This window comes from Lepidochelys olivacea (genome assembly GCF_965140295.1).
Source record: "Lepidochelys olivacea isolate rLepOli2 genome assembly, chromosome: 27".
In the NCBI taxonomy this organism is placed as follows: Eukaryota; Metazoa; Chordata; order Testudines; family Cheloniidae; genus Lepidochelys; species Lepidochelys olivacea.
This window is the reverse complement of record NC_140437.1, coordinates 15,161,235-15,177,581: the sequence shown is the minus strand read 5'-3', so window position 1 is coordinate 15,177,581 and position 16,347 is coordinate 15,161,235. Positions and strand designations below refer to the sequence as shown.

The following is a 16,347-nucleotide window of genomic DNA, read 5'->3' as shown; positions in this document are numbered from 1 at the left end:
AGTCAGAATTTTTATTTAAAAATGACATCTGAGGTTTATTGAAAGGTATTTTGAAACAGCAACCCTTTAATCTGCACATAAAAAGTTGGTCTTATTGGCCTGCTAAATTCCAGCAATGTTCAAAAGACTGGTGACCAGTGGACTGATGTGACACTGGTGTGAGTTTGGGTATAGACACTCTTTTAGCGGTTTAGATCTGGCTTATATGAGTTTGGCTTGCACCCTCCTTAAATGAGCTTTTATTTGGTCTTGTTCTTATTTTTTCCTCAAGGAAACTGCAGTGGAATGAATAAAAACAGAGCAAAGACTTCAGGATTTGGCTCAATATTGCACAGAATTTATATGAAGATTTTCCTTTTCCAAACACTTTACAAAGATTACATAATTCTCTAAATAGTCTCGTTCCCACCCAATTTCCTTTGTCCCTGAAAATTACAGCCAAGTGGTTAAGAGTGTTGCCAACTGTCACAATTTTATCACAAGTCTCACGATATTTGATGTTTTTCTCAAAGCCCCAGCTGTTGGAGTCAGGTTATTACTGAAAATCTCAGCCTTCATTTCAACAAAAAGTCATTGGAGCCGCCATGGCTGCAGGAAAAAGCTTGAAAATGTAAATCTTAAATGTTCCTACACCAGAGGTGAAATAAAGAGAATCCCAAATTTAATATTAAAAGCTAAATAACTTCTCTGTGCCGTAGGGTATGTCCACACTAGAAACACAATGGCACAGCTGCAGTGCTGTTGTAGTATAGACACTTACTACAGCAAAGACAGGAGTTCTTCTGTCTCTGTAGTAAATCTACCTTTCTGAGAGGCAGGGGCTAGGTTGACGGAAGAATTAGAATTCTTCCATCGACTTAGCGGTGTCTACACTGGGACTTAGGTCACCTTAATTACATCGCACAGGGGGTGAATTTTTTCACAGCCCTGAGCGTTGTGGCTAAACCAGCTTAATTTTGTGAGGTAGGCCAGTCCCCAGTTTTCATATCTATGAAGTGCAGCTGCATGGGCAGCGGGTATCACAGGCCGGGGGAGGCTAAGCCTCCCCAAACAGCCCAGCGTGGCCCCACCCATGCTCCAGCGCCAGACCCCTTCCGGCTTCCTGTTCTTTGCCTTGCTTGGGGCTAGGGCTGCCTGTGGCTGGGACTTGGGGCAGCTGGGGCCAGTGCTCACGCTGCTTGGTGCTCTGCTGGAGCTGGGGGGCACCAGGGCCATACCTCCTGTCTGGCACTCCGGGGCTGGGGCCAGTGGGGCTGGGGCTGTGCTGCCCACACAGCTCTCCAGGGTTAGGGGCACTCGGGTGGCTTGGGGCCGGGGTTGGGGGGCTCTGGGCTCCGGTGGGGGAGGGCCTTGGGCAGAAGGGGTGGCTAGCCTCCCCCAGTGGGCAGTCCACGCGCTGCTCATGTGCGGCTGCCACCTTTGTAAAGTGCTTTGAGATCTGCGGAAGAAAAGTGCTATACAAATATTATTACTTGAACCCACGGCAAAGTCAAAGCCCTGTGTTTATGACCTTGCTGCCTGCTAGCGTGGCTACTCACACAATCCCAGAATACTGGCTGTTCCTGGAACTTCAGGCAACGGTGTGGACCTGCCCCCACTGGCATGACCTCATATGCCATTTTGAAGAACGCGCCACTCTACCTCTGCCGGTGTGACACCATCCACACAACCCCCATTCAATACTGGTTTTGTCACTGTACCAGAAGGGGAGAAACCTTAGAAAAGCAGGACTGACTGTTTTAAAACATGAAGGGCCTGCCTATTGCCTGCTGCCTTAGAATTGAATGAGAGGTCACAAATTCTGCATTGTTACTTTACTCAGCAGGCTCCTGGATGGGAAGATGTGATTGGAGGAGGCATGGCTGGGAGGAGAAAAGGCTTCTTTCAAAACAAATCTATCTGATAATTAACAAAACTGCAAAGTGAATTCTGAAACCCCCCTAAAAGGGCTTCTTTACAATCGATCATCCCTAAGTATATTGCAGTTATTTAGGGCCAGATTTCATCCAGATCCTGCAATACAGAAGTCTGCATTGTGGAAAAATCTGTTTCTCTGAGCTGCTGACATTTCACTCCGCAGGAACCAAATATCGTTTCGACTGGATCTAGTCTCGGTTTTGATGCTCCCATAGATGTCACGGGCTTTCTGTGATTATTTGCCTTCTTGGGCAAGATTCTCTATTTTCTCTCAGTGGTTTTAATTTAAGTCTGCTCCAGTTAATTTCCAACTCATATCCTGCAAGAGGAGTGCCACGGCCTTAGCTGGGACCTTCTCGAAATGAGGATGAACTCTTAAGGCATGCAGATCTGCTGCCCTTGATTGGGCCAGCAACACAGATGCTGAAACAAGCAGGGCTGCATGCAGCGATTTAATAGGCAGAGACTTGCATGGATACAAAATTTGTATCCGCCTCCGATCCGCAAACACGGTCGGCGGATATAAAGCGGATATCTGCAGAATTCTTGCCCCAGCACTGGGTTAAGGGGTGTTTGGATGGGAATAAAACTGAGGTGCTGCCCACCCCAAAGCACTTGATACCAGAGCAAGGTTGTTACCCCAGGTGCCCTGGCCAAAATCCAATGCTGCGGGGGGGAGGGATTTGCCTTTGCAAATGCCCCCCTTCCCCATCAAGCTACCACCCACCCTTCCTCCCTCTCCTGCCTGCGCTTGGTGGGCTAAGAATCTTCCATGAATCGGCTGCAGTTCCCCATTTTGCCTCCATAGGTGGCACTGTGGTGCACTCAGACGATCAGCGACTCCAGAGACCAGAGCGCCGTTCCTTATCACGTGATGAGGGTCTAGGAATTGACTGCGAGGGAGGTCACCGCCTCCGAGCCGTCGTGTGACGTAGTAGGCCGTGCGCCGTGCGGAACTAATATCCCGGCAGCCTTTGCGGGCCTCTTTCTCTTTTTTCAGCCACAAGATGTCCAAGCGAGGTGAGGCCCGGTGTGAGCGGTCGCCCCTCGGGGCGGGGAGAATCCGTCGCCATCCTCCGGCCCCACGGGTCACGCGGCTCCGGGACCCGGGGGGATGGACTAGGGGGAGCCGGGGCTCCCTTCGGGGCCGGGTCTGAGGGAGGGAAAGAAGCGGGGATAGGCCCGCTGGGGACGGGGACTGGCGGGTCCCGCTGAAGGGGTGCGGGAGCCCGAGCCCTGGAGGTGCGGAGGTTTGAGGCATTTGTGGGGGCAGAAGGGAGCGTTGGACGGTCCATAGCTGGGGGGCGCTTTCAGGGTGAGGCCTTATCTTGGAATGGGGGGTGCTGAGGCCCATGTGGGTGAGAAATTAGGGTCGAAATAAGATCCCAGGTGCAAGCCCTAATTGGGGGAAGGGGGGAAGCTCAGGACCTGGGATTGTCCCATGGCTGGAAACTGCTCCTCGCACCTCGGCATGCGAGAGGAGGAACAAGCCCTGTAAGTGAGAGACGGAAAAGTAGCTGAGAGAGAGGGTGCTCTCCTTCGGTTGAGTACCGTGTGTGATGCCTAGATGCGACAGGGATGGGCAGGTTAAAAATACACTGGCCTGAGTGGAGCGTTTTAAATCGCATTTTTTTAAAAAATAGCCGGTTAAAATAGGGTTCGAGACTGTTTGGATAATTGTGCTGTTGCAATTTTAGATTAAAACTTATTACAGATTGAGAGATGAGTCTGCTCTTTTTAATAATGCCCCCTGGCTGGCAAGGTATTTTATTTGAATTATGGCGTGATATAGGCAAAAAACCAAAATCTTGCCAGTGACAACCCTGGTGCTGCAAATATTTAAATAGATGTGTAACTTTATTCACATATAAGCATTTATAGCCTCGGAGACTAGAATGGTATTTTTCATTAAAAATATCTCTTCCTGTAAAATCTGTCATTTGAAACAAGACTCTGCCATTGTTAACAGTGAAGAATTATTTCAGGACATTAACAAAGTTTTTGTGAATTTTCTCATATGCCCTGGACCAAAATTTTCAAAAATGGCTCCAAATTAGGTGCAAATTTAGGCAGTTGTGGTTGGGATTTTCGGAAGTGCCTAATGACTTAGTAGCACAAGTCTTCTAGTGCATCAGAAGATGGTATAGGTTGCAAACATAGCACTGGCTATTTGCTTGCCAATTTTGAGTTTGTGTTGAGGATGTTAATGTGAGACTTGAGCTTGTCTCTTTCAGTAGATATGAACAGTTTTCAGGGCAAAACTTAGTAGGAACAAAACCTATGTAATTTCCACATAAATGTCACTAACAATTAGGAAACTAAAGAACCACCAGAAAACATCCACTTTAGATTGTAAAAGGGGGGTGGGGGGAGAGTGAAGAACTAGTAACACAAGTAAAAATGTGATTCGGGTTCTAAAAATCACTTCTAGGTAAAATTATTGTTTAAATAAAATAATCAGATGTATTATTTTTAATCATGATTCATATCATCCCTGACATAGGAAAGAGGTTACAAATATTCTTCTATTTAACCTACAGGACGTGGTGGTTCGTCCGGTGCGAAATTCCGTATTTCCCTCGGTCTTCCCGTGGGAGCTGTGATTAACTGTGCAGATAACACAGGTGAGTCTGTCTGGTTCCCTTCTGGAGTCAATATCACTTGTTTCTGCTTCAGCAGCCCTTCTGCCTTGCTGTTTATCTGGTTAGGGTTTGTGTAGGTAACTGACTAAAGGAAACCAGGGGTTGGAAGTTGAAGCCAGGCAAATTTGCATTATAAATTAAGGGCTAGTTTTTAACAGTGAGGGTAATTAACCATTGGAACAACTGGGTAGGCTCTCAATCACTCTGAGAGAGATGCTGCTTAAGGTCAAACTGAAATTATGGGCTTGACACAGAAATGACTGGGTTATGCCAGGAATCAGACTAGATGATCATAATGGTTCCTTCTGGCCTTAACATCTGTGTATCTGTTAATCTGTTTCTGTAGAATTTCAATTTATTGCTCAATACTGATGCTAAAAAATGCATCCTACCTCAGAAGCAACAACAGCAGCTTCCCCATTCTGAAAAGCACTTGCTGGGTGTGTGGTCAGTGACTCAGCGAGTTGTCGTGGAAGGGCTTAAAAAAGGCATCACTTTTGGGTGAGGTGGCGGCATGTGCTGTTAACTTCAATGAGCGGTGTGACGGTGATCCATGAGGGGACATCTATTATGTGATGAGTTGGCTAATTCAAAATGTTTTTTTCCTCGTAGGTGCCAAGAACTTGTACATCATCTCCGTAAAGGGGATTAAGGGGCGCCTGAACAGGCTGCCAGCTGCTGGTGTAGGCGACATGGTCATGGCTACTGTCAAGAAGGGCAAGCCTGAGCTCAGGAAGAAGGGTGAGTGTTGGAAGTGCAGGCAAATTTACATTCTCTACACACACAGTGTCCCATGGGCTGTTCTGTAAGTGTCTGCTACAGACATGCTGTCCTGTAGGATTAAGACCTTAGCTGCCCAGATTTCCCACAAGTGCTATACACATGATTTGTTTCTTTGGGGAGGGAGGTGGGAATACTGTCTGGACAGAACTAAGTTGTATTTGTCACCAGGTATAACACAAACTGGGCACACAAACATTGTTATCCATGTAGAGTATGCTGGGTCTAACCTTGATGTAAGATGATCGCAGCATTGCAGCTCATACCCAAGGCAGAACTAGGACTGACATAACAGCACGATCTCAACAGGCCTCCATCAGCTGGTGGACTTCCCAGTCTCTTGTAGACTGCCCTCCCTCTGGGAGATGGAAAGGCAGCCCTTCCACATGGGAGGAGCAAGGCAGTTTCAACATACCAATAATGATGCTAGAAGTAGGCAGCCGGTCTCTGAAGCAGCAGTTTCCCCCTTCTAAAAAGCACTTGCTGGGTCTGTGCTCAGTGGCTCCGCGAGTTGTCGTGGAAGGGGATAGCAAAACCTCACTTTTGGGTGAGGTTAGCAGCAGCATGTGCTGTTAACTTCAATGAGTGGCGTGACAGTCCTGAAAGTTCACATTCTGGTTTGATTATTAGTATACATTTTTTCAATTAGTCTTAAGTGTTTGGGGAAGGGTTTTCCCTTCTGGATGTCTCTGTGGGGAGTGACCTTGCATCTGGAAGTGTGGCCAGGTTTACCTTACAAAAGGCTGTTTGAGCACTGGGTTAGAACATGAATGGTATTGAGTCACTCGGGTGTAGATTCAAGTGTAACATTGCATTGGACTAGTTTTTATTTTAATTGAGAGATAGATAGAGATATATCTATATATACACACACACACACACAAATGCAAAGCTGGATTTTTCCCTCTGAACCAGCACAATGAATGCATGCTCAGCAGAGAAGTGGTCTTAGCCCTTTTTAAACTAAATATCAAAGACTTGCAATCAGAGTAAATGTGTGGAGCAGTGTTTAGGGTGGAAACCTGCTTTAAATACTTGTCATAAATGTAGTTCCGGTGAAAGGCTTTGTCTTGACAGGCTGGGAAACTGCAGATCCCCTTTGCTCACAGAGCAGACAATAGCCAGGAGGACTGTTCCTACCTCAACTCTACTCGTCACGGTTTCTGTAGTCCATCCAGTCCTTGGCGTTACAGATGAAGCTATCAACAAAAACATTTGTGACATGGATGCTTGGTGGTAATAACTTCAGTGGCAATCCTCGTACAACAGGAAACCTTTACTGGGACCAAAATCCCATATGCCATCCAGATGCACATTGAGGCCTTGCAAGGGTAGGGCTCAGATGAGGACGCTTACTGTTGAGCACGGCATTGAACCTGTGTGATTCCTTTTGAGTTTCTGCTGTTGGTTTGTACTTGGAAATTTAGAATCCTCAGCTTCTCTTTCTCCCTGCAGTGCATCCGGCAGTGGTAATTCGGCAGCGGAAATCGTACCGGAGAAAAGACGGAGTTTTCCTCTATTTTGAAGACAACGCAGGAGTGATAGTAAATAACAAAGGGGAAATGAAAGGTACAGACGGCAATCTATTGCACTGGGCAAGAGCAAACTCCTAAAGAATAGTGCAGCACAAATTTCTGCATTCCTGGCCCAAGGAGAGCACCACTGTCTTCAGGCAAAAGGACCAAAACTATCCTTAGTGCCATGAAAAGTGGGTATCTTGGATGCTCCAGCAGAGAAATACTGATGGCTCTGTTATTAACATGCTGCCTGAACAGCACTCGCAGAAGAGGGATGTGGTCGGAGTGTCGAACATAAGCTCTGACTGGTTCTTAACTTCTTCTTTTTCTTCCCTGCTTTCACAGGCTCAGCAATCACAGGCCCCGTGGCTAAGGAATGTGCAGATCTGTGGCCCAGGATAGCCTCCAATGCTGGCAGCATCGCATAAACCCGCGCCATCCTCGTTGTAAAGATAAAATAAAAGTGGTTGCTCCAAAATTTCTAATGTCTGTGTTGATACTGTAAAACTTGGAACACCACCTCCCTGAGAAACCTGGATAAGGTGCTCCATGGGGGCTTGGCTGCCTGGGGAGAGTTTACCTTAAGAGCTTTAGTCATATAGGTATAATACCCTGTGTGGATACACTTAAAAGTATGATTTTTTTTTGTCGAGCTTAAACTCCAAGGGTCTCTAATACCAAAATAAGAGCCTCTAGAAAGAGTTGTACTGGTATAACAATATCTGTTTAAAATCATCCCGTGGGTTATACTAAAATTACTTTCTTGTGTAGACAAGGTCCGAGGTGCCAATAGGAATACAGCAATTTGGCTTTAAAAGTTGTGACTCGTATGCACCAGGAGACAGATCTTTATGAAATAACCCATGACAGAATAATTTTCTTTGCACTGCAACTCTGCCTGATATTTTTACATTAGGTGCTACGGTAGAACCTCAGTTATGAACACAAGAGTTATGAACTGACCAGTCAATCACACGCCTCATTTGGGATCAGAAGTACGCAGTCAGGCAGCAGCAGAGTTAAAGGGAAAAAATAAAAACACATACAGTACTGTGCTAAATGTAAACTGCTAAAAAATAAAGGGAAAGCTTTAAAAAAAAGAATTCGACAAGGTAAGGAAACTTTCTGTGCTTGTTTCATTTAAATTAAGATACTTAAGTGCAACATTTTTCTTCTACATAGTAAAGTTTGAACATAGTATGACATTACATAGTATTAAGTCAATGTTCAGTTGTGATCTTTTGAAAGAACAAATGTTTTGTTCAGCGTTACGAACATTTCAGAGTTACAAACCACCTCCATTCCCAAGGTGTTCGTAACTCTGAGGTTCTACTGTATAAGATGCTCAGGTGACAGACAAGCTTTGTGAGAAAAGCATTGTTTGAGTTCGACAGCATTGGTTATTGGGGCTCATGCTGCAGAGTAAGCTCTTTGAGGAAAGGAACTTTCTTATTAAGAAGAACTTGCTTAATGTGGCCCAAGGGCATAACAGAGCCCACCAATTTTGGAGGAGGTGATGGCTGCAGCATGTGCTATTAAGCCCTAGGAATGGTGAAACAAGCTTGAAGGTGAACTAAGATGCTTCCTTTGACAAGTAATGCCACATCACAAACTGATACGTGCAGACTTGATTTCTAAATACCCTTTTTAAGGGTGAGCTGATGTGCTCTCTAACTTTTTAAGACCACAGTTACAGCATTTAGGGTAAAACCTTTTGCAAAAGGTGATGATACAGGCTGCTACATAGTGCAAAAAGCTGCAGTCCTTATGCTGTGTGATGGGGCATGTCTTATTCCCCAACGTTTTTTTTTTTTGGGCTAAGTGCAGAACTGTGGATGTGAGACTCAGTGGAATTGCAGATAAATCCATTTTCCTTCTTTATAGCAGCGTGTCAATTAAGGGTGTGGGGGTTTTAACCAATATGTTGATACAACCCCTAACTTTCAAGACCTTAGGGTATGTTAACACTTACGGAGCAGACACCACCAACTGGCTTTTTCGGTCAGTATTGGAACACCAACCACTTATCCATAGTTTATATCTTTCGGGGATGTCTACACAGCGAAGTTTTTGACACAACTTTTGTCTTTCACAGGTACTTAAAAAAGCCCCCCACGAAAGACAAAAGTTCTGCTGAGGCAAGTGGGAGTGTGAATGCGGCTTTGTCGACAGGGCTGGAAGTGTTTTGCCTGCAAAAGTCCTGACAAAGAGCGTTTTCACACTCTGACTTCTAGCAACAAAGAGGCTGTGTCCCTAAAAGCTGCCTGGGGTAGACGAGCCCTATGTTGAATGAAGCGCTTGTCTGTTGACATAGCTGCATCTACAGCGGGGGGGGGGGGGTATTATGTCCACGTAGCTACCTTGATTATCATACACATTGTAAGGAGAGTGGTCAGTCTGGATGAGCTATTACCAGCAGGAGAGTGAGTTTGTGTGTGTGGGGGGGGAAAGACCTGGATTTGTGCTGGAAATGACCCACCTTGATTATCGTGCACATTGTGGGGAGAGTGGTCGCTTTGGATGGGCTATTACCAGCGGGAGAGTGAGTTGGTGTGGGGGGGGGGGGCGGAGGGTGAGAAAACCTGGATTTGTGCTGGAAATGACCCACCTTGATTATCATACACATTGTAAGGAGAGTGGTCACTTTGGATAAGCTATTACCAGCAGGAGAGTGGGCTGGGAGGAGGTATTGTTTCATGGTCTCTGTGTATATAATGTCTTCTGCAGTGTCCACGGCATGCATCCCACAAAGTGAGCTGTAGCTCAGGAAAGCTCATGCTCAAATAAATTGGTTCGTCTCCAAGGTGCCACAAGTCCTCCTTTTCTTTTTGATCACGGGTGTGAGATTTTCACACCCCTGACTCTTAGTGAGGCGCAGCTGATGTAACTTTTCAGCACACACAAAGGGGCCTGCTGGGAGCAGGCATAGGGGTGGGGTTTCCTCCCCCCAGGAAGCGTTAAGGGCCTCACCTCACTTTACCATGGCCTGGGGGGGAGCGGGAAAGCCCTTTCCCCCCATGCAATAGTACTGTACGCTGAAAGTTTGGCTTTTCTCGAGCTTTGTCGGTTCGGCCCTTATCTAACTCCCTTCCCGGGGCAGCCCTTCGCTGCGCTCCCTGCAAGGTCTGGAAGTAAAGGGCCGATTCTGTTTCAATTTGCTGCTGGCCCCGGTTCCCCGGCGGGCTCGCCGTGAGCACGAGGGGCCGGCTGCCGGACGGGGCAGCCGGAGGGGGGATAGACTCCCCCGCAAGCGGTGGACGCGCGGCAGAAAAGGGGGGCGGGGGGGGCAGAACCTCGCCCCGGGTCGCTTTAAGCTGCCCCCAAACAAACCGGCCGCCTCTGGTGACAGCCCCCGCCGCCTGCGGCTGGCGAACAGCTGATCGATCCCAGCCCCACGTGGCGCGATGGAGCGACTCGGCCGGCAGCCGGCCTTGCAGTGCAGCGGGGGCCCGCTGCTGTGGGGCTGATGATGGGCGGGGCTGTGGCCCCCCCACCCCCTCCCAGGGAGGGGGGTGATGGGTGAGGCCTCGGCCCCTCCTTTCCCAGCCAGGGCGGGCAGCTGCCCTGCAGCCGGCTCTGGGGAGGCTCGCCAGGGGCGGCGCCCGAACGTAACAATGCAGGTAGCCGGGGGAGAGAGGGAGGGAGGGAGGCGGCGGCGGCAAGGGCCTGGGGGGGGGGTCACAAGGAGCCGAGTCTGGCGCCGGATCGGGGGTCCTGCCTTTGCTCAGCATGGCTTGTCTCAGCAGGAGGTGGCTGCAGAGGGAAAAAGGCTTTATCCTGGACGGGGTGGCCGTGGACACGCTGGCCGGCAGCACCACGCACATCCCGCCCAAGCTGTGGTCTGCCTTGCCCCCTTACAACGCCCAGCTGGATGGCCACGCCGCAAGCTACTTCGCATCCCCCGCTGTCAAGTCCCTGCTGAAGAACACGGAGCAGGTAGCCTGCGGCGGCCTGTGGCGCCAGCCCGGCTCGATGAGCCCCCCAGGGTTGGGAATTTCGGGGCTCTGGCTGGCAAGTAGATAACTGCTTAGCTCGCCTGAGTGCTGAAAAGAATGAACCACACACAGGGGGAGCCAGGGGACGGTCCTGCTTCTTCTGTCCCCGGTGGGTTGTGTAGCTACCATCTTAGTTCATGATTCTGTTTCTATGACCAAAAAATGGTTTTATTTGTAAGGGCAAAAACGCGTCTGGGCTTTTAGGTGGCTCAAAGGAGACAGAATTTTACTCAGTTTGCCTCCAAAGCAGGCGGCCTGTTGATTGATCAAAAATGTGGACTTATCGGGAAGCCGGTTGGTGAAAGAAGATGGTTCGTTTCTTTGTGGAAAGATTGAGAATTCCCACCCTCCCAATTTGCAGTTGCACGTTCAATTGACACATTTCTAACCAAATTCTGAACTAAAAACTAAATGTACCTTAGACTGTAAACTATTTGGATTCAGGGGTTGTCTTTGTGGCCTGTTTGTACCCTCCAGGCCATGACAGGGGTTCCCAGGCAATAAAAATAATAATAAAATGGACCTGTAATTAACTTTATTATGAGCAAGAGAAGTCCATCCTCTTCCCCCCCCCCTCAAATTTCACCTTTTCCTCTGCTTAGATTTTTGAGATCCTTGCTCTTTCTGACCTCACAATGGTTCTTGTGTCATTTTCAGTGAACTGTGATGTCAGAATGAAAACACCATACATGGTTAAACCAGCAAGTAGGAAAGGGAGAAGGAAAGTCATGGATGAGCAAAAATTAGCCATTTAAAGAGAAAACAGAACCATAGATGGACAAATTTATCTGGGTCCTGAAAATGACACAGTTGATGAAATGTTGATGTCCAGATTTTGGTAGAATAACAGGCAGATCTGTGGCATGAAACACTGTGGTTATAATTCAAGGAACGATGTGGTATTACCTCAGCCAATAGTGGACAGCAGTCTACATCATAAATACCTCTCACTCCTCTTCCCTAGCATAGTTTTCTCCCTGCTTAAGAATTTTAGCTCCATCTCATTTAGAATTCCAGCTGAAGGTGGGTGTGGGAAAGGGATAATCTTTAAATAACGGTGATCTTGTGGTTCTTTATGCAGCTGGGATCTTTTTTTGGTTGCTTAATATCAGATCAGTTTAAAAAAATAATTATTTGTGAAATGTTTTGATCAGAAAGCAAATGACAGTTGCAGTCTGTGTGAAATTTATTTTTGAAAGAAAAATATACAGGGCAAGCGACCATAGTCACACATGATCTGCCTGCGCAGACCTTGTCCTCTTGCTATCTATGCTGCTTACAGAAGGTCAGTGCTACCCAAGCCATGGTGGTTAGTCTCTAAGGTGCCACAAGTCCTCCTTTTCTTTTTGCGAATACAGACTAACACGGCTGCAACTCTGAAACCAGAGATGTAATGCTCATTCATATTCTTTTCAGCTAACTGAAATTGCATTTCTTCTCAATTTAGTGTTTTAAAATCTCACTGATGCTTCATAGAAAACTTTTGAAATAATAATCCTTTGCTTTTATATGCACTGCATTAAAGAGCTTAACAAAGAGAAGGTTAAGGGGTAATTTGGTCACAGTTTATAAGTACCTATGTGAGGAACAAAAAGTTTGATAATGGGCTCTTCAGTCCAACAGATAAAGATATAGCAAGATCCAATGGCTGGAAGCTGAAGCTAAACAAATATACATTCAGGAGGGCAGAGTAGATGATCACAGTGGTCCCTTCTGGCTTTCGAATATATGACTATAATGCCCATTGTGGCTTTCATTGTGCTTTGTACAATGTGAAACACTGTTGGTGCTTAATAAATAACTTAGACCTGGTTCCTGCAGTCAGATCTGCTAGCGTGGACACCTGAAGCCACCATAAGGGACTCCACACTTGCACTGAGGTCCGTGCTAGCAGGTCTGGCTGCAGAATTAGGGCACCTTTCACTTGCAAAGAGCTCTACAAACATTAGCTAGCTAATGCTGCACAACCTGGTGCCAGATTTAAGTCACTAGAATTACATCAGCAATGAATCTGGCCCGGTCTCTTTACAGGGAATTCTCTGGCTGTATCCAAGATTTTATGTATTTCATCTCATTAGCTATTATTGATTAAAGATATTTTGCACAGCAGCAAGATTGCATAGCTTTGGACTCTGGAACAATAAATACCCTGCTTTCATGCACCCCAGATACGTTATGAGTGCATACTCAGAGCTGTTTCTAAATGCAGTGTATTTTCACACTGTAGTAACAGCCGTCCATGTGTCTTTAGAGACAGAACAAAGTCAGATACCTGGTTTGTTAGGTCCTGATCCGATGCTAATGAAGTGAATGGGAACTTTGCCATTGACATCAATGAGACTCTTCATGTTGGGATTTAGGGATGAGCCAAAATCTGGCTTTGCTCTGAGTTTTTGTTCTTTCTCTGACTTGCCCCAGCACCGAGGTGGTACATCCAGGGATGGCTGGATAGTGGATTATTTCCACATCTATGGGCCAGGGCAGAGGTACCTGAACAGGAGGAACTGGGCAGGTGCAGGTAAGACTCCCTTCAATAAGCTCTTCTCCAATCATCAGTTACTCTATGTATCACCTATTGAGTTAAGAATCATGAGATTTTAAAAGAATAATAAATATTGGGTTCTTTTTTATTACTAATGTGCTTTCTGGTTTCACAAAATTTGGGATAAAGGTGTCACGTTTTCAAGCTTTTCTCCTCAGTCATAAGGCTAGAAACTTATATTCCTTTTAAAGGAAAGCTGAGTTTTTTGTATAATCACTTGATTCCAGGAGCTGGGGCTTTATGCAAAAATCCAGATGATAAAATTGTAAGCGTCGACAAAGCTGCATTCCACAGCATCACTTGGCAAAAATTCCTTACTGTTAAATAAATATAATAGTGTATTTTATCCATCAATTTCAACACACTTCACAAAGGAGGTTGCTATCATTTACCTCCATTTTACAGATGGGAAACTACAGCACAGAGACAGGACATGACTTGCTCAAGATCACCCAGCAGCAGAGCTGGGACTAGAATCCCAGGTCTTGTAAGTCCCAGGCTAGCGCTGTAGCTACTAGGCTCCGCTGCGTCTCAGGAGTTAGCAAAGTTGGGAGCCCTGGGCCTGATCTTATCTTGTCCTGTCCCCTGCAGCAGAGAGTACAGAAGTCATGAACAACCCACAAGGGGATGGCAGAGAATACCCTTGCTGTGGGCCCTGCTTTGGGCCTTCATAGGTGGCACTATGAGTCCCCAGTCCTCACCCCACAAGTTCTGGGTCTTGGGAGAACTATTGTAACTTAGGGCAACCCCCCAGGCTGTTTGGTGCTCAGCATCCAGACAGCATCAAGCTGGCTTTATCCATCTTTCCTCTGAATTGCACCTCCACGGAATCTCAGTCTCTGGCATCTCACACTTAGGACAGGTCCAATCCACACATTGCTCTAACTGTTGCCAGCAGCCACTGGCCTGGGCCCACCAGGACACCCAGCTGCTAATGGCGGAGCTGAACAGGTGTTAAGCACTGCTGGGGGATTTTTACTAAGGTTCCCTAGCATCGACAAGGCTACCGAGCTTGTGTGTAGCTTGCACACCAGTCCGAGTTCACTCAGTGGCCTGTGTGAGTGGCTGGATGGAGCACAGCTGGAAAGGAGGGGGAGATAAAGACTGATGGGGCCAACTCTCTTCTCCACAGGCCACTCTTCTGAGCAGGTGGGCGGCCACGACAGCTTCCTGGCAGACGTGAAGCCCATGAAGGGCTACAACGGGCGCTTCGGCTACCGTCGCAACACCCCGGACCTGCGGGTGAATTCGTCCTGCTTCGGCGAAGTCACCGTGTTCCCGCTCCACTGATGCCGAACGAGCTGCTTCTCATATGCCCTGGTGCCAGCCCCTCTGGGTGCCATGGAGACCTGGAGACACTGATTAGGAGTAAGAAATGGGAACTAAAATAAAATATTTGTTCTCACTTGTTCTATTTTAACAGCTTGTTGTTATGGGTGATTTATTAGCCTAGGAGACGTGCTGTTGATGCAGCATCTGGGCTCCTGCTTTTACCAGCTGCTCTGGAACTAGGCTGACTGATGCCAGGTGATAGTGCAGGATGACTAGATCATGCATGGGCTTCCCCATGTGTTCAGAGGAGAATCTATTCGGACAGCCCAGACCTTCATCCTCAGGGAGACGGGGAAGATACTACCTGCAGTACAAGATGCTTTCATCTCTATTTATAGAAGAGCCTAGATAGATAATAAAACACATGTATTTGAGAACAGATCTTCATGTATACAGAGCATTAAGGGAGGAGAGAAATGGGAAAATACATTCTTCCTGTTTGGCCAGGTGGGTGACAACTGGTGGGCTCAAGCCCTGGGGAGAAGAAGCAGTTAATATTTTTATAGTACCCAGAGAGATGAAGACAAGGCCCCTACCTGGAGGGCCCTTTGAGTGGTTGCCTCATGTTTGTTGAGTTGTTTTGGTTTGGAGTGTTTTGCTCTCTGTTGCCCCGGCCCCGCACGTGCAATGACATGGGCAGGCTTTTGAGCGATTCAGCAGCAGGGTCGGGTGGTGGCAGTACAGTGCTGAAGAGCTTTAAGGCTGGCCCAAGGGAGTGTTGTAATCTAGTTCCATTTAGGGCACTAGGGGTGTTAACCCAGGCCCCCGGTGAGCAGGGTGATGTAGTCTCACTTGGGGCTCCATGGACTCTGAAGCTACCCCAGGGCAGGGGGTGGTGCGATCTAAACTCCCCAGAGGTTCTAGGTTGTGTTATGCATGTTGCAAAGCTGGGCAAGGCCTAATTAGGCGATGCTCTGCATTATGGATGCTATGGCTTCTTGTATAGCGTAAAAACAAGGCCAGGGATTATATGGGCCTTGTCTACGCTAGCATTGGGCGGGGGGGATCTCCCACCATTACACTGCGAGCACCTGTGTAGACATTTTGAGCCTCTCAGACCTGAAGTTCTGTGAAAATAAAACAGCCCTTGCTGCTAATTAGAGAGGTCACACCGAGAGAAGAAGCCCGGTTGTTTGGCTGGAGTGAGCGAGCAGCACAGAGACATCCAGCTGGTCACCTGTCAGGCCCTGATCCTGCAGCTACAGCAATATGTGCAGAACCCTGCAGTTGTATAGATCCCCGTGAACTTCCCTGGGGCTCCATGTAGGCAGATGCAGCTGCAGGCTCAGGGTCTGGTATTATAAAGGGAGCTGGAAGAAATGAACTGATCCAAATGACATCTGGTACATTTCAACCAGACTGTGCTTCTGGGGGTGAAGGTGCTTACTTTTTCTTTCATTGCAGTGGGGCCCAGAGCCTCAAAGTCAGGAACCCCTAGAGCTGAGCATTGTACAAATCTCTGCCCTCAAGGAACTTGCAATCTAAGAAAACAAGTGATGTATGAAGGAGAGGGGTATTATAGCTTGACATTTTTTTATAATAATCATAACTGTGATTCTCATCTCTCCCTTCCTTTGCTTTATTCTATTTGACTCATTACATTCTGCTCCAGTAAACTCCTT

General features: G+C 47.2%; 2 protein-coding genes across 2 annotated transcripts; both read left to right on the top strand.

Moving 5' to 3' along the window:
• The first annotated feature begins 2,803 nt into the window (after nt 1-2,803).
• RPL23 (ribosomal protein L23) lies at nt 2,804-7,334 on the top strand. The gene is made up of 5 exons (XM_084615935.1): nt 2,804-2,937; nt 4,458-4,541; nt 5,172-5,300; nt 6,795-6,908; nt 7,202-7,334. Exons 1-5 carry the CDS (start codon nt 2,925-2,927, stop codon nt 7,282-7,284), a joined length of 423 nt encoding a protein of 140 aa, XP_084472061.1. The 5' UTR covers nt 2,804-2,924; the 3' UTR covers nt 7,285-7,334.
• Nucleotides 7,335-10,585: 3,251 nt separating this feature from the next.
• Nucleotides 10,586-14,813, top strand: SPMAP1 (sperm microtubule associated protein 1; the record flags this gene model as incomplete). Its single annotated transcript, XM_084615934.1, has 3 exons — nt 10,586-10,792; nt 13,270-13,369; nt 14,526-14,813. The coding sequence occupies 3 exons, from the start codon at nt 10,586-10,588 to the stop codon at nt 14,681-14,683; spliced, it is 465 nt and encodes a 154-aa protein (XP_084472060.1). The 3' UTR covers nt 14,684-14,813.
• Between the last annotated feature and the right edge of the window lie 1,534 nt (nt 14,814-16,347).